Source organism: Brassica rapa, chromosome A03, assembly GCF_000309985.2.
Source record: "Brassica rapa cultivar Chiifu-401-42 chromosome A03, CAAS_Brap_v3.01, whole genome shotgun sequence".
Lineage (NCBI taxonomy): Eukaryota > Viridiplantae > Streptophyta > Magnoliopsida > Brassicales > Brassicaceae > Brassica > Brassica rapa.
This window is the reverse complement of record NC_024797.2, coordinates 30,722,143-30,740,622: the sequence shown is the minus strand read 5'-3', so window position 1 is coordinate 30,740,622 and position 18,480 is coordinate 30,722,143. Positions and strand designations below refer to the sequence as shown.

General features: G+C 35.0%; 2 protein-coding genes across 2 annotated transcripts; both read left to right on the top strand.

Annotated features, from left to right (window-relative positions):
- Positions 1-8,226: 8,226 nt before the first annotated feature.
- On the top strand, positions 8,227-10,276 carry LOC103862271 (probable protein phosphatase 2C 63). Its single transcript, XM_009139969.3, has 4 exons — positions 8,227-8,665; positions 8,855-9,216; positions 9,519-9,755; positions 9,838-10,276. The coding sequence occupies exons 1-4, from the start codon at positions 8,404-8,406 to the stop codon at positions 10,099-10,101; spliced, it is 1,125 nt and encodes a 374-aa protein (XP_009138217.1). The 5' UTR covers positions 8,227-8,403; the 3' UTR covers positions 10,102-10,276.
- A 5,655-nt stretch (positions 10,277-15,931) lies between these two features.
- LOC103862296 lies at positions 15,932-18,480 on the top strand. The gene is made up of 6 exons (XM_033287460.1): positions 15,932-16,052; positions 16,151-17,160; positions 17,251-17,937; positions 18,022-18,153; positions 18,226-18,297; positions 18,451-18,480. The coding sequence occupies exons 1-6, from the start codon at positions 15,932-15,934 to the stop codon at positions 18,478-18,480; spliced, it is 2,052 nt and encodes a 683-aa protein (XP_033143351.1).

The following is an 18,480-nucleotide window of genomic DNA, read 5'->3' as shown; positions in this document are numbered from 1 at the left end:
CTCAGATAGAAGACTTAGGGAGCTACGTCTTAGCAAGGGACAGAGAACGCCGCACAATAAGGCCACCATCAAGGTTTGAAGATGCTGACCTTATAGCCTATGCTTTGGCTAGTGCAGAAGACTTAGAAGAAGAAGAACCTAGAAACTACAAAGAAGCAATGGAAAGCAAGGATTGGAGGCTGTGGAATGCAGCTTCAGATGAAGAGATGGACTCTTTGAGGAAGAACCACACGTGGGATTATGTCGAAAGGCCTAAAGATCACAAGGTCATCGGGTGCAGATGGATACATAAACTCAAACCAGGAATGCCAGGAGTTGAAAAACCAAGACACAAATCGAGGTTGGTTGCGAAGGGTTATGCGCAAACAGAAGGTGTAGACTACAATGAAATCTTCGCCCCAGTCGTCAAGCACGTATCAATCAGGCTTCTCTTATCAGCAGTAGTAACTATGACTTGGAGTTGGAACAGCTTGACGTTAAAACAGCTTTTCTCCATGGAATATTGAAGGAGAAAGTGTTCATGGAACAACCTGAGGGATATATACAGAAAGGAAAGGAGAACATGGTGTGCTTGTTAAAGAAATCCCTATATGGACTCAAGCAATCTCCGAGGGAGTGGAATCACAGGTTCCACACATTCATGATAAAGAATGGGTATACCAGAAGTGAATATGACCCGTGCGTGTACCTAAAAGGGTCAAGAGTTGAGAACATGGTCTATCTATTGCTCTACGTAGACGACATGTTGATTGCATCTAGGGAAGGAAGTATTATTCAGAGGCTGAAGGATCAGCTCAGTGCAGAGTTCGAGATGAAGGATCTAGGGGCAGCTAGGAGAATTCTAGGCATGGATATCATACGAGACAAGAGCAGACATATATTGACGCTTTCACAAAGTGACTACCTAACCAAAGTTCTAAGGACGTTTGGTATGAGCGAGTGCAGAGCAGTGAGTACACCGCTCGGATCACAGATCAAATTACAAGCCTTAACTAAAGATCAGGAACGTGAGCAGGAAGAGGAAATGAGGAAGGTACCGTACTCTAGTGCTGTGGGCAGCTTGATGTACGCAATGGTATGATCAAGGCCAGACTTGGCGTATGCAGTAGGTTTAGTCTGCAGATACATGAGCAAACCGGGAAAAGAGCATTGGTTAGCAGTGAAATGGATTATGAGATATATAAAAGGAGCTCTTGGGATAAACTTAACTTTTACAAGAGGGTCTGACTTCAAGGTGAGGGGCTACTGCGACTCAGACTATGCGTCAGACTTAGACAAGAGCAGGTCAACTACCGGATACGTCTACACGGTGGGAGGTAATACAGTGAGCTGGAGATCGTCGCTTCAAAAGGTTGTGGCCCTGTCAACAACAGAAGCAGAGTATATGGCGTTATCAGACGCAGTCCGTGAAGGCATATGGTTAAAAGGCATATGTAAAGAATTGAAGCTAAGTGACGAGGTGTTTGAGATTCACTGTGACTTGCAAAGTGCTATCTATCTAGCCACGAACTTCGTCTACAGAGAAAAGACCAAGCACATTGCGACTAAATACAATTTCATCAGAGAAGTTATCGCTAATGGAGTGGTGAATGTTCTCAAAATTCATACTTCAGTGAATCCGGCGGATATGTTAACTAAAGCGTTACCTGGAGAGAAATTTGATGGTTGTTTGGCTAAGCTGAAGGTCATCGAAACCTGAGAAGATCGGCAACAATCATCTTTGGAACTGAGAAGGTGACTGCAATTGAATCTCGTCTTGGAAGTCAGAGAGATGAGGGAATCAGAAGATTCAGCAGAACCCGTGTGAATATGCAAGGGTTGAGGTACCGGGATCGGAACGAAAGACACGGCGGTGACTGGTCAAGAGAAGACAAGCTCACAGTGACTTTCAGACATGGAGTTTCGACTGAAGGAGAAGTCGATACCAAGGTGGAGAATGTGAAGTTGGTATTCGACTTATGAGCCCAATGGGCTTATGATAAGTGAAACTCGGGAAGACAGAAGCTGGGCCGCGGGAGTAGATTAACTGAGGCCCAAAAGTCTAGCTCTTGTATAAGAGTGAGACGAGAAACAGAGGATAACAATCTCTGTAACAAACTCTTTCTTCTTCAGCTAGTGAGAGAGCGCCATTGTAGCTCGTAGAGAGAGAAAGCTTCTGTAAACACTGATCTAGTGGATTACCAGGTTCCGATCCTGAAGGAGATGTACCCGGTGTGAAGGGGAACTCTAAAACGTTGCTTGTGTCGTCTCTTTTCTTGCTTTCGTTTACGTTTGCTTTGCTTGATCGTGATTCGGAGTCGCGACCTACACACGAGAGATAGAGAGTTAAACACACGAGAGTATTGAGAGAGATTGAGAGAGAACAACCAAGATCGAGCTAGATTCTTTCACAAAAACAATTCGCTAAGAAACATTAAAAGGAAAAAAGACTTGTCAGAATAGTGGTATGGTCAAAATTTGATAGTAGGAAAATAACTTAAATTTTTTACTAACTCCATTTTATTTTCATCAACTACACACTAGATGCATTATTCACACACACTCTCTTCTTCGAATCTTAACATTGATTTCATATATTGTTATGATAGGAATTGGTTCTTAATAGTCCAAGGAAACAATAATATTAGGAATTAGATTCTTCATGCAACAATGTTAGGTGAAGGTAATCTACTCGTTGTTGGCCAAATTAGTAGGAAAAGAAATTTTGCAAATCATGATGTGACGTTGGGGACCGAAGAGATCAAGCTCAAGAAGGTGGGAGGAATAGTAGTAGATACTATAGTTTGTTCTCAAACAACATTGGATGTAGTCGTTGATCAAGATCAGCATCGAGTTAGATTTCTTGGTTCGTTTGGTTGTTTTCAATTGGAGATAGACATGGCGGCAAACAACTGTTCAACTTGAAAACACGTTCATGGAGTTCTCAGCCGTCTCATCTGGCTCCTTCTGTTTTCAACACAAACACTCCTCATTGGTGGAGGCCTGATAGTGAGAGTGTATTTGGGACATATTCATTGTTATGATGAAGAGAAGAATAAGTTTTCACTCGTGGATGGATATAGTATTCTTGCTAAGCAGATTCTTTATACAGCTGTCTCTGGTGCTGGAAATCTTTTAGCATTTAGCAGGAACAAAACGGTGGAAACTCAAGGTGGTGCTACGCTGTTCACAGAGGAGATAAAGGTGGAAAAGCTGGGAGGTAAAGTTGTTGCAAGTCTGCTCTGGTCTAGCACGACAACAAACTTAGATCAGTTTCCAGTCTCAGTTTTCTTGTTTCTACCTATGTGACGAAATAGATAGCAATCAAGTCTTAAATATGATGTTAGATTGATGCATTTTGTGTAGTTCTTTGTCTTACTTCTTACAGTTGAAAGAACTTGAATTATTTTTTGGGGAAATAAAGCAAGTATATACGCAAATACATTCTTATTTGTTTACATTTTACTCTGAAATCTATAGAGAGAATCAAAATTAACATCAATCCCCATCAAACAAACTGATCAATAATCCATATCAACCTTACCTTGTAGTGGCTGCATTCAGTGAGAAGAAAATAACGTTCATGGTAGGACCATATACCGTCTGTCCCATGGCCATTTTCTTAAACGTGGTGATCAAATCTCGCTTCGGGAAGAGTCTTGACATAAGATTGAACCAGTAGTGAAGTGTAGGACCTAAGATTAACCAGCCACCAGATTCATGAAACTTACACAAATCAGCGGCTATGTAAATAAGCGACGACGTGACGGATTTAGTCAGAACCGGCCGTGTTTTTAACATGCCAAGATAAGATACCATCCCATGAATCCTGTCATCACAAACGACGCCGTGGAAGAAGAGGAAGAGCAGAAACCGGAGATCAATGAATGAGGAGAGACTCCTGTTTCCTTTACTTTCCCGAGAGACTGTGGCGTGCGAAAAGGCGGCCTCGGCTGAAATAAAATAAAGAGTAACGAATTTTGAAGGAAGAGAGACACGTTTGTGCTTGTTTTTCCACACTACACGTGTTGGTTGACATCTGTGTCTCAGGTCTGCTGTCTTGGTCTACTATTGTAATATGAGAGTCCCTTGTAATATACTAATATTATAAGGCAGTTTTCGGTAAGAAAACTTTTTGCAAGAGAGCTTGACTGATCAAAATTAAAGATTAAAAGTTATTAGCGTTTAACATTGTTAGTGGACCGGTTGTAAACTGATCAAAATTAGGTAGAATGTAGGATTCAACAGAGTATTAAAATGGTTGAAGCATTTTTCATATCTTGCAACTGAGAAGAAGACGTTAAAGCTCTGGATAACTTCATGTTTTCCAAATTTTAGCCAAAAAAAAAATTTCATATTTTCTTTTTTTTGACTTCACTACTCAAAAAAAGGTGGATGACACTATTTCTCCAGTCCCATGCTACTTCCAAGCAGAAGTGTATATATAACCCATCATTAATGTTTCTCTGACAACCACCGATAACTTTCAAAATTTTGGTGATTTCACAATTTCCACCTCAATTTTTATATACAAATGTTATGTTGGCTAGAGCCTCTATTCGCATTTGACATGTTTTATAAACTAATGCTTGTATCGTTTACAAAAGAAAAAAGACCAAAAATGTTGAATCATATATATAAATCATACTCCAAAATTAGGACGGTAAATTTTTCTATCCATGATGATATATTGATATAGGTTCACATTTTCATCTCCCCCAAGTGTGAGAAATAAGAACCAACCCATTAAGACAAGATGAACAAGATCAAAACAAACAAAAAACAAAAGAACCTTCAAACAAAAAAACATTGAGGGGTAGAGACAGAACCACAAACAAACAAAGTCTCTTCTGTTATAATTTGAATAAGCCAAGTTAAAAGAAGACTTAATATTCAAGCAAAACCCAGACCGACCATAAACTCCCTTAACTCAGATACCTGAGTGCGAACCGGTGCTGTCTCGAACTTCTCTTTAGTGAACACATGGTTGTACCGTTGAGGCAGTGCATGTTCCACTTACAATGTCGTAATACACACACTACGAGAAATGATCCCTTCAGTGAACAGACAGTATCCCCTCATTCACACTCGCTTGATTACCATAAACTTGTAATCAATGACTTCTGAATTCATTAACGTCAAGAAATATTTCGTTGCTGAATGAACAAATTTGAAGAATTGATGTAACTAAAAGTTTTTTTGTTTTTGTGATCAATGGTTTATTTGTTTTTTTGTAAATCGTATGAATATGAACTCTCATTAATAGATATTCATATTATATAAATCATTTAAATTAAATTATCTACTATATAAAAATATAGAAATATGTTAATTTAAAATTTTGCATTGAAAGATTATTGTGATCTTAATATTATATATATATATATATATATTATAAGTTAAATTAAACTATGTACAATATAAAAATACATAAATATTTTAATTTTTAAATTTGCATTAGAAAATATCACATTGAAAATTTTGAAATTAATGGTTTAGATTTTTTGTTACAACAAATATACAAATCTTAATAAAACCATATGAGTAGGAATTCTTAATAATAAATATTTATATTAGAATATACGATATATCTATGCCAATACCATTGAAATTTAATTATATATCATATAAAACAAATAAAATGATTATTTTGATTTATTTACCATAAAAATATTACAAATTAACAAGAAGTATTGTTTTGATTTATGTGATTAGTGTAATCCCATATATATTAATTGAAATAAAATTGATTACTATAGCAACTATAAGATTTTATTAATTAATATTTTTCAAAAGTCTTACAAGAGATCGATACAATGCAGATTTATGTAGATGTTATTGAAATCATCTAGCGATAATATGGATTGCACAACAAATTTGCTTTCCTAACCCTATCCCTCTTTTTTTCATCACGACACCGACATAGGATAATTTAGAAGTGTCGATTGAAAATCTGAAAATATAAAGTTTTCTTTTGTTTTCGGCCCACTGTTTTCCTTAAATGGGCATAGAACAAATTTTAATGATTAACTAAATGGATACGTATATAGAATAATGTGTTTTGGTTTAAAAATTGTGGCATACCCAGAATCAATATGAACTATCATCACTTTCGATTAAAATTTGGTTACAATAAAAAATATAGGTTTGGGAAAAAACTGAACCAAATCTAATCTGAAAAAGTAGTACTGAACTTTAACAAAATTGGTTAGATATTCGAATATGTTCAAAATTTTAGTATCTAGAAAACCAGAACGAAACCTGATCCAAAACAAAATATTTTGGGTATCCAAAAATATTCGAACCAGATATACTTACATATATTAATTATTTTCATATTTAATATCTAAAATAATATACAAAATATATAAGATGTTCTTAAGTTATTCAAAATGCTTGGAAATATATAAAAGTAATTAAAATACAATAGAATCTCTATAAATTAATGATCAATAAAAATAGTTAAAGTACAATATAACCTCTATAAATTCACTATTTTGATCAGTTCTACATGACAAACATAGAGTTTGACCAGAAGCTATAATATCTTTCTTATTCTGGAAGCTCTAACGTGATGATAAAACAAGATTAATTAATATACCCACATCATACTGTCCGTCCACGTCAGTTTCTTAATTACAATGAGACAACTTCTTTGTAATTAATAGAATAAATGGTCCAACTTGCTATTAAATTAACACTAATCAGTACAACTACATTCACAAGTTTGATCAATTCTATAGAACAAACACACGAAGCGTTTGACCAGTATGCTGGAAACAGTATATAACGTGGTGAACCAAATGTAGATTAGTCTAAATACAACCCTAAGATGAGTAGATTAGCCAGAAAATGAATTCAATAGTTATCCATTTCTATTCGCCGACATGCAAGTATATATCAGCTTACACGTTGGTTACAGCTTTACTCACCGTTACTCATTCTCTTATTACAACATTTCCCTACTAATATATTGAATGTTACTAATATCCATTGGTTGACAAAAGAATACAAAATATAATTTACTTATAGAACTGCCTGTAACTTGTAATGAAATAAGTCAATGAGACACGCCTTTGAATCTCTTATCCTCCTGAACAATTCATATGCTCGCTAATTAATTTAATGTAGTTTCTTCCACGATTTAACTTTGATTATTTACATACACTCTTAGACATGAATTTAGTTTTACAAAGGCATGTTTTTTATATAAATAACCTTTGAACATTGACGGCGTAAATTTCATATAAACGTAAGTATGTTACTCTAAAATAAAACATTATAGATATGTATATATTTCTGTACAATATATACTAGCAGCTGTTGATTTGCAGATGGAAAATTGATGATGAATCAGAGTAGATATTTTGGTTGGACCACTTCTTAGGCTTCGAATGGTAAAAGCAGTTCAAACAGGACAGATCAAACAGATCATGCAGATCAAGCAGGACAAGTGCAGATCAAGCGGGACAAGTGCAGATCAAGCGGATCATGCAGGAGAAAACCAGATCAAATAATTTATTATAACTTATGAATGACAAAATCAGTTTAAAACTATAGATCATATATTAAAACAATAAAAATGACACTTAGATATCTAAACAAATATCTTAGATGTTATAAGATCGGCCGAAATGCCTGTACATGTTTTATAAGATATTTATATTTCTTTTATTTTCTTATTTATAAAAATTAAAAATTATATGATAAAAAATAATAAGTAGAGAATGATAATTTTGTATTGTTAAAGTTGTAAATAAAATAAAATAAAAATATAGTATTCATAAAAGTAGATAAATATATTTTTAAAGTTATGTATTGCAACAAAGTTATTTATTGATCAAAAAAAAAAGCAGATCAACACCACCAAATGTTGGCGGGTGAGATCTGCTTTTTTTTACAAAAAGACAAAAAATATTGAACTGCATGTAAATCTCCTGTTTGAACTGCTTTTGTAAATAGAAAATGGTGAATGTAGAGCGGGAGAACTGCATGTGCAGGAGATCTGCACTTGTCCCGCTCCTCCATTCGGACACTAAAAAAAGATATTTATTAAAATATCAAGAAAAATGACGTTTATGTTTTTTTTTGTCCGCCCAAAACTTTGTTTTTTTTTCCAAGTGAAAAGTTGTCAAATGGAGGTGGAAAATAAATAAAGAACGCGTTGAATAAATAAAAAAGGATTGAAAAAGCACGGCAAAGAAGGAAAACGACGCGTAGTCTACGGACGTATATAAGGAACGGCAGAGTCCAAAGTCATCATCTCTCATACTATTCTTCATCTTCTTCTTCACGCGGTTGTCTCTCACCAACTCAACACACATTCTCTTAAAAAGCCTATCAGATCAAACATTCGTCGAATAATCAAACCGTTTTCAATTTCAATTTCAATTTCACTCTCAGCTAAAACCCTAACAGTAAGTGATGTTGCGAGCTTTAGTACGGCCTCTCGAGCGGTGGTGCCCAGGAAGCAGAGCGAGCGGCGATAATTTACTCTGGCAATCGGAGCTGAGACCGCACGCCGGCGGAGAGTATTCGATCGCGGTGGTTCAAGCCAATTCGAGACTAGAGGATCAGAGTCAGGTCTTCACATCCTCCTCCGCCACTTACGTCGGAGTCTACGACGGCCATGGCGGACCCGAAGCTTCTAGATTCGTTAACAGACATCTCTTCCCTCATATCCACAGTAATCACATCTTCTCATCATTCCAAGATTCAAACTTTGCTTAAAAAAAAAAAAAATCTGATCTTTGTTATGTAAATTTGCAGAGGAGTTATGAGTTTAAACAATATAAACTAACGTCACACTTGTTGTAAGAAGGGTTTTTTTGATGAATAAATTTAACATTCATTCAAAAAAAAAAAAAATTTGCAGAGTTCGCTAAAGAAGAAGGAGGAATATCTCCAGATGTGATTAAAAGAGCGTTTAAAGAAACTGAGGAGGACTTTTGCCATATGGTTCAACGATCCTTACCGTTGAAACCGCAGATGGCTACTGTGGGGACTTGTTGTCTCTTTGGTGCTATAACTAATGGTACACTGTATGTTGCGAATCTTGGAGACTCGAGAGCTGTTCTTGGGAGAGTTGTTTCAGGGGTTGCTGTAGCTGAACGGTTATCTACTGATCATAACGTTGCTGTTGAAGAAGTGAGGAAGGAGGTTAAGGCGCTTAACCCTGATGATTCGCAGATTGTTATGTATATTCGTGGAGTTTGGAGGATTAAAGGCATTATTCAGGTATGTTACTTAGAGCTTTTGCTTCCTTGCTTGTTTGTGTGATATGTTAGTTTCTATGCATAGAAGGTGTAGTGTGATAGTGTGTATTCTCTGTTTTGAGTAACTTAAGTTTGATATAAATGGGGGCTTGTAATGTTCCAGGAATCCTTCACAGGGGCTCCTGCAACGTTTCTTTCCCAGTGTAGTCAGAGGTCTACATGATAATGAAGAGATATGTTTTGTGGTTGTTGATGACCTTTCCATGAATGTTGAGCTCGTTGTATGTAGTTAACTAAATCGTTTATCTATGTGCTTCTTTATAGGTATCGAGATCAATTGGGGATGTATACTTGAAGAAGCCTGAGTTTTACAGGGATCCGGTTTTTCAGCAACATGGAAACCCCATTCCTTTGAGGAGACCTGCGATGACAGCTGAACCCTCCATTATAGTAAGGAAGCTTAAGCCACAGGACTTGTTTATCATATTTGCATCAGATGGTCTCTGGGAACATCTTAGTGACGAAGCAGCCGTAGAGATTGTACTCAAACACCCAAGAGCTGTAAGTTTGCCATCCTAAACTCAAAAGCTTTTCTCTTTTGTGTCAGCTACTTTTTAGATTTCTAACTCTCTGTGGTCTACAGGGAATCGCACGAAGACTTGTAAGAGCAGCTCTCGAGGAAGCTGCAAAGAAGAGAGAAATGAGATATGGAGATATGAAGAAAATCGCCAGAGGGGTTCGAAGACATTTCCATGACGACATAAGCGTCGTTGTTGTTTATCTCGATCAACACAAACCGAAGAATGGTAAACTGATCCAGCAAGGAGGCATCACAGCTCCATCGGATATCTACTCACTACGCTCAGATGAAGCGAAGCAACGGCAGCTACTCAATGTGTTATACTGACTCTCTGATTATGGTAAATGGTTGTTTTGGAAAAGATTCAAATAGGGAAGAAAACTTGTTTACATATTTGTTTAATCTTTCACCAAGAATGTTTGTTCTTGTTATATATTGGAGTTGGATTTGTACATTCTTTTACCAGCATTGGTTTTATAAATAATTTTATTTATCTCAAATATTATTGGTCAGAAAGATTTAATTAATAATAATTTACGTAGATTTCCGCTATTTTTTTAGTCTATGTGAAAATTGTCAAAGTGACACTTATTCAGAAACTGAAAGAGTATTAAATGAAATAGTTATAAACAAAATTATATTTAGTTAGGTAATAAGTATACTTTTAATGAAATACTATTTTTTTTTCAAATATGCCATTACTATTTCTAAGAGAACTAAACACTTATTAACGGCAAAACATCCATTACGTTTTAATTTTATTTTTTGGCTTATATAATTACAACTATATATTTAACACTACAAATTAAATCGGGTTTATGAATTTAGTCACCAACTAATTATTTTTGCAGTTTTTTTAAAAAGCAAATCAGGCTTGTGGACATACAAATCAAATCGGCCTTATGGGTTTAATCCCCATACTTTCTAACCAGTGGACATTTCTGCAAATCTTAATGGTATGGATACCAATTTCAAAAAAAAAATTACACGATTACATACAATTTCTATGGTATGTATGATTACCATTGATTTTGGTTATTACCTTAATTTACACGTATTTTTGATTTAGTTTCAAGCAAATTTTAAACCAAGAGAATCCTATACCATATATCATTTTTGTGTATAATATTATTAACGATCGAAAATAAATATATACACATAAAATTTAAAAATATTATCTTACTATCTTATCGATTTGTGTCATATTTTGATTCGGTTCCACTTGAAACCAGAAAGATCTATTATTATGATGTTTATTAATTTATCGAATATTAATTTATTGAATTTTTACTGTATTATCATTACAGTGTCCACATCAGCATAAATTTTTTAGCCAATTACATCATTTAAATCAGCCATGTAATGATTCCATGGAACATTTTCTTACTGTGTTGAACATTGTTTCTCTTTGGCTTTTTAATTCATAGTAGAAGTTGAATTTCACATTTTGCTAGGCAATCAATACTATTAAAACTGAAGTACTATTTGGAATTAACCCTAAGACTTGCAACTTATTTACAGATCTAAGCCACTGAAGTAATAACTAAACCTAAATTTAATCAATTTTTGTTTTTCCTATTTTGACAAATAATTTCCTAAATCTAAATTAAATAAGAGATTTTAGTGATAAAACCCTTCAACTATTTTTGAATTGTAAAAAAAAATCATTAATTATTTTTCTAATGTTGTAATCCCTCAACTTACAAATTTTTAATGTGTCTACATCCATTAACGATTTGTAAATGAAAGTTTAAAACATTAAAAATTAATTAATGGATTTAGTACAATTCAAAAATAGTTGAATAGTTTTATTATTAAAACACATTTTGGAATAAATTGGTTTAAATTAAGAATAAAGAAGTTATGTTCATTAAGCATCAAATGTTTCTTGTTATGTGAGTACACTTTGGCTTAGTCAAAATGATTGTAAACTGTTAGTTGGACAGTAGTAGCATAAATACACAAATAAATGGACTGTAAATTAAATTTATAAAGTTTGATTATCGGATAATATATATTCTAATTAAATAAGTTTGATTATCAGATAATATACATTCCAATTAAAGCAAATCAGTATGTAAACACATACAAAATGAATGTTATCAACATATCTAAGGATAGAATCAACGATGAATAGAGAGAGTCTAAACGAAAACAACTTACACAAATTCGGAAATAAAGGAGACAGATTTCGCTTGAGCTGATGGGGTTGAGACATATTAGGTTATGGTGATGTTGGTTGAGACAGATTCGTTTATGGTGATAGTGGTTGAGAAAAAAATTGTTTGAGGCATGTAGAAGAAGATGAGAGAAAGAGACAGAGACAAAGAGAGTGAAAGAGAAGAATCAGAGCTTACGAAGAGGTAAGAAAAGAGTGAGAGAAAGAGAAAAAAGAAAATGACAAAAGAAAATTAAAAACATCTCATCCATTGATTGTTTTTCTAGTTTTTAGATTCCAGTTTTTGGTGTTTGGATTTTAGTTTTTAGTTTTTGGTTTTTGATTTTGCAGTAGATTTTGGTTTTTTGAAAAACATGAATGATTGTTTTAGATTCTAATTTTTGGTTTTTACATTTAAATATAACAAAATAAAAATATTATTAATAGTAAAATATAATTTTGAAAATAATAAAATAATAATGTCTTGAAAATACACATAAATTTATTTACGAAAATTATCTTAAAACAAAATGTAAATACAAAATAAAAATATTGTAAATTCCATTTAATATACATTAATTTGATCTCAAATTCCTTTCATATTTGGGTGATGCTAGTTAAGGATTATAAATAAAAAAATTAATATCATACATTTGATGATTTAAAATAATTTTTACACATATATTTCTATGGTCATTTTTATGTACAATCACTTATTTTTATATTAATAAAGTACAAATTTTTATTTGATGATGTGATGGTGAAGTGAACGTACGAGAGTGGGAAGAAGGCATAAATATAAAATAAATATGAAAAGAAAGATCATTTACAAAAAAAATATGAAAAGAAGGCTATTAAAAAGAAAATGATAAATTAAACAATAATAATTAAAAACCATATTTGAACTTGGAAAAATCTGAAAAACATAGATTTTGGTTTTTGTGTAGAATTCGGTAGTTATTTGAAAAATTAGTTTTCCAAGTTTTTAGGGAATCATTTTTAGCAAAATCTTGATTGGCAAATAAAGTAGTTTTTCATAAACAAAAACCAAAAATCATTTTAAGAACTATAACCAATCAACCTCTTAATTGGATCATATGGTTCAAATGGGGATCCGCGTGATGAGAATTGATTGACCTATAGTTTTCCTATAGATTTTTTCTAATCAATATCTTACAGTTTAATTTTAAAAATCTGTTAATTAATATTACTATTGTTGTCTATTAGTTTATATAGTTGTAGTTAAGTATAAAGTATATGGTTTGAGGTTTGTGAAATAGAATTGTGGTTAAGATAAATAATTAAAAACAAAATTAATAAAGTTATTGTTTATATAAGGAATAGATCCTAGTTTAGTAATTATATTATTTGTAGTGATTAGATTTATGACTTTGTATGTATGGTTTGAATCTGGGGTATGAGATATATATGGTTTAGGGTTTGATTGAAAAGATTATATTGTATTTTTTGGTTTATATAAATTTGTTGGTTTAGTTTTATTTTTCAAATGTATTATTTGAAATGTTATTAGTTTGGAGTAGTATATTTTTCTTGTAGGAATATAATTTATTTTAAAATTAAGATTTAATGTATTATGATATATGTTAGTATGAGCTATTTGGTTTATGGTTTAGGGTTAAGATTTAGAATGAAGTATATGATTAAGTTTTAGAATATAGTTGGATTTAAAATTTAAAATATACTTATATTATAAGTTTGAAAATATTAGATTCATGACTTTATATGTAGGTTTAAGAGATTTATGCATGATATAAAGTAGAAATTTGTGCATGATATAAAGTTTAGATTTTCATATAAAGTTTAAAAATTGGATTTTATGATTATATTTAGGGTTTTAGGGGTTAAAAATAAATCTAACTAGTCACTTTGTTAAAATTATATCTCCATAAATTTATAAATAGAAATGATAATTTAATTTTTAAACATAATCTTTATAATTGTAAGTAGTTGGAATGGCACTGTTAATCATTATCAGAGCATATGTGTCTTCAAAATAATTCCTTTAACTTGTGTTACAGTTTAATTCCGGGTTCCACAATAACATTACATTAAAAAGCACGTTTTACATGAGCTCATCCAAACACTAAACTAACAAACATATACCAACACCCGAAGTTCCAATTCCTCCGAGGCTTCCAATATACTTTTGCAGAGCAGCTGAACCCATTAACCTTAACAAGGAGTAATCATTTTAAATAAGGAACAGCAGTAATAAAAGAAGCAATATCAAATTCAAATATGCATAAGAAGCAATAACCTGTGTGGTGATGGGTCTATAACCAGCGAGTCTCAGTTTTTCTGAGATTTCCACAAGCATCGAGTTAATATCTTTAGCTCTCGGGTGAGAATCATCTTCCACACAAGAAACTCATGAAGCACACCATCAATGTCGATCCAGCTACACCCTGGGATCTTTTCAGCCTCATCTCCGAAACCTCTGACCAGTTTCCTTGGGAATCTTTTCAAACTCTAAAACTAACAACAGTGAAGTAATCCTAGTAGAGCACAAGTTTTTATGCTAGCCCTGAATAAAAAGAGGACAACTCTAGTTAAAATTAGATCAAAAGAAACGATTTTGTGAAGTAGTTGAAGCCGACACTAGAAGTCAGAACCCAACAAGAATATGTTTTAAGGTCTCACCTCTCCAGCACCCAAGAACAAAAAGGTATGGTCAGCTAGGCTTTTACCAAGCACTTTCTGAGCCGCAACAAGCTCAAACACCACTGCTGCAGTACCCTGAAATGTTACACAGACAACAACTTTTTACAGAACTCACAAAAAGTTGAGATTATGTTGAAGACGAGATAGAACTTAGAGAACCTTATCAAAAAATGGTAACAAATCTGAGATGTGTCAACCAATACAACAGGAAGCAAAACAAAATCAGAATCAAATGACAAACAAACCGAGTCTTACTTGTTTCAAGCTGTAAGTGCCGAATCCAGAATATGAAGACGACATGAGTAGTTGAACAAGTGATCATTTCTCTTTAACCAGAGAAACTGCAAGAGGCTCACAATCACCTACTCAAATTCAATTCAGTTCTACTTAACAAGAGAGCTAGTTTAAGAGCTTTGAAGATTGCAATCATACTGTACCAAAACAAAGTTCAAATCTTTAGACCTTTCCCAGACATAAGGACCAACTCGTAAAGCAAAACCATAAAGATTCGTTCTTTTTTGATCTTCTTACCTTAGGAAGACCTTGGGTTGCTTTAGAAATGCTTTCTCAGTCTGCAAGAGAGAGAAGAGGATGAGAATATTCGCAAGAGACAAAGAGAGAAGAAATAGAACCTGTTCAGCCATGGCTACTGGTTGCTGCTCCTGCATCCGTCGATCTCCTTTATCGAATCGGAGGAGACGCACGAAGGAGCGAAATTGAGGGGTTTGCGGAGATGATTCTGGGGCGTAATCGTAGTTCCATGAGAGATTGGTGGAGACGAGGATGATGGATTTGCAGACTGCAAGGCTAATCCATATGTTGTTTCTTAGATTGGAATTAATGGATAAGAAGAAAAGAAAACTCAAACAGAAAAGAAGATGGAGGATGAAGAGATATCAATTCAACTAAACAACCAACAAGAAGTAGATAAACAAAAGGAAAAATTGGCAAATTGCGCAAATTGCAAGTTTGGCAAATTGCAAGTTTGATATTAGGGAGTTGGGCGACCTCAAGTTTAAATTAGTAAATTAGACAAACCGCATTTTCCAGACTTGTGAAATGTCGACAGAGGACGCGCATAGTTTTTGATATTACGACCGTGCCACCTTTTGATTTTTTATTAAAAAAATCAGAAAAGACCTAATAAAAAAATAAAAAAGAATTAGAAAAACAAAAACATCACAACAAAATATACCAGACTTTTTAAAATTGGCCATCTTGTGGTTTGACCAGAACAACCTCTAAACAGCTGCAATTGAGAACCAAACATAAGAAGAATTCCACATAAGAACCACCCTCGACTGTACCCAGATCGGGATGGTATCCCTCTCCAGCATAACGCCCTCGAGAAGGATGACTCGTAGTCAATCCGCCAGTGATAGAGAAGCAAATCCCAAGAAAATTTCCCGAGTAGGCAAAACTGCGCCTCGTTATGCAGGTATCTCCTTTCGCTAAGCTTCGCTATGAAATTCTTTGGGAAAAGTTTTTAAAAATAAAGCGTTGGGTAAATGTCTAGATTTGGTCATTGTATTTCAGTAATGAACACAAAGTCCGAACTAGAGGAACCTGCATCCACCGACCAAGAAGAAGCTGCATCCACTGAACAAGACGAAGCTGCATCCACCGAGCCGGAATTTATTGTCACCACGCCGACTTTCCCGGAAAGACTGTTCGCACGTAATTGCTATCCTGGCAAACCTCGACTGAACATCTATTCAAAGGCGAGTATCATTGGATCGTTAGTGAAGTTGCTAAGAGGCTCCCCTGAAATGAATTGTCTGCTAGGAAGTCAGTTTGGAGCTCTGTTCCACTTACCTGTATCGCGCTGCTCAAACTCTGCGAAACTTGTACATTCTCTCCTCAGCCGTCAGCTGGTTACGATGCGCCTATATGAGCTCTGGTTCTTGTTTGCAGACAAGCCACTACGCTTTTCTCTGCGTGAGTTCGGAGACATCACGGGGCTGAAATGCGAGCCTGAGAGGGAAAAAGTTGGAAACGGGTCAGAATCTAGCGATGCCACACCTGGACGTATGTGGAAAGAGTTGTTTGAAACTGAAGATGAAGACGTGACTGTACCAGATGTTCTTCGTATGCTTGAACAGCCTAGTCTTCCTGAGTGGAAGCGGTTGCCACTAGCTCTCATTGCGCTTGTAGATGGTCTCCTGGTTTGTGGTCACAAACTTCTTCGTTTGACGCCTGCTTACGTCGAGATGCTGGAAGACACCGGATCATTTCTTCAATATCCATGGGAGAGAGAGGTATTCGTCAGCACTCTGTCTAGATTAACACCACCTCAACCTTCTGATCCTTCTAAAATGGATAAATCCCTTTCGGTCATGCGCCTTCGCTTGAAACAGCAGTCAACAGCGTGTTATGGGTTCCCTCTGGCGCTGCAACTTTTTGCTTTTAAAGCTATCCCCTTATTGCTTGAGAAAATTTCCGAACCTAATAAAACTACTTCTTTCTTGCAAGAACTAGAAGGATGCGACTCAACAAATGCACTTCTGAATTTTGAAGACATACTTCTGGTGGAAACCCAAACTGAGGTACAATTATGTTGTCTATCTTATTTGCAAAATAGAAGTTAAGACGCTCAAACTTTGTGTACTTATGAATGTTTGTGTTCTTTGTATGAGATTATTGTTACGTATTCAATTCCAGATGAAGGTGGAGATCCAAAGTGGAAGAAAGAAGTAATCGATCCCCGAATAGATAACTTAGTTCGTCGAATGCGGGAAGGGCACGAGTTCAAAGCAACAGACTTTAGAGGAGGTGATTCATCCCTTCCACCTCTGAAGCCAGCCGAAAAGGCTGAAGGTGTTGGTGTCAAAAAGAAGTGTCTAAAGCCGTCTAGGCGGTTTGGGAAAGTCTGTGATGAACCTGGATGTTCGACTCAGGCGCCTCAGCGTCCTATTCGACCTTGTCGTGGGATATGTAAACAGGCTGAACCAGGAAACTTATCAGATAAGGAGGAAGAGCTGAAAGAGTGGATACGAGCTGAACTGAAAACCCAATTGGGTAAATTGCGGAACGAGATTTTTGACTGGTTGCATCATGATAGGGGAGGCTCGTTCACGGTTCCGCAAAACACAGCAGCCGGTAAAACAAACAGAGACAACAGTCACGCTGACCCTACCGGCATGGAAGTTCCAAAGAAGCGACGTCCGTACAATGGTGATGGTAATGATGAAGCTGAAATATGTGGGTCTGATAGTAAGAAACACAAGAAGAACAACGGCGATGGGTTTAGCGACGATGAGACGATGAGAATGCATGATAATCATTGTGACGGTCGTACGCCAAATGCTCGCTTCTGGGAAAAGGTAATCAAATTGCTCCTACAATTTTTAATGATAAACAATGTCTGAATCCCGGTCTAACTTTTTTGAGGAAAATTCAACGTGTAGGTAGATTCAATGGCGGGCGAAGGCCCCTCTTTCTCGAAGTCGGCAAACATTCCAGAAGTCGATGTTTCAACTCCGATTGGACCAGAAACTGTATCAAAGCCAGCAAAACCGACTCTCCCGGAACCGTTGGAGGTAAATAGATTATAACAATGAATTTATAGGCTCTAGATATATTATGTTTGCTGTTCAGCTTGGTTTGGCCAGGTATTCAGCGTCGATTATCAGTTGTTCGTTTTAGTTAGTGAGGTGTACAGGAATACTGATTTGTTTGGTCAGGTATTCAGGTTATTTAGTTAAGGTATTCAAGTTAATTTATGAGGTGTACAGGAATACTGATTTGTTTGGTCTGGTATTCTGGTTAATAGTTCAGGTATTCATGTTAATTTATGAGGTTTACAGGAATACTGATTTGTTTGGTCTGGTATTCAGGTTAATTTAAGAGGTGTTCAGCTTAAGTAG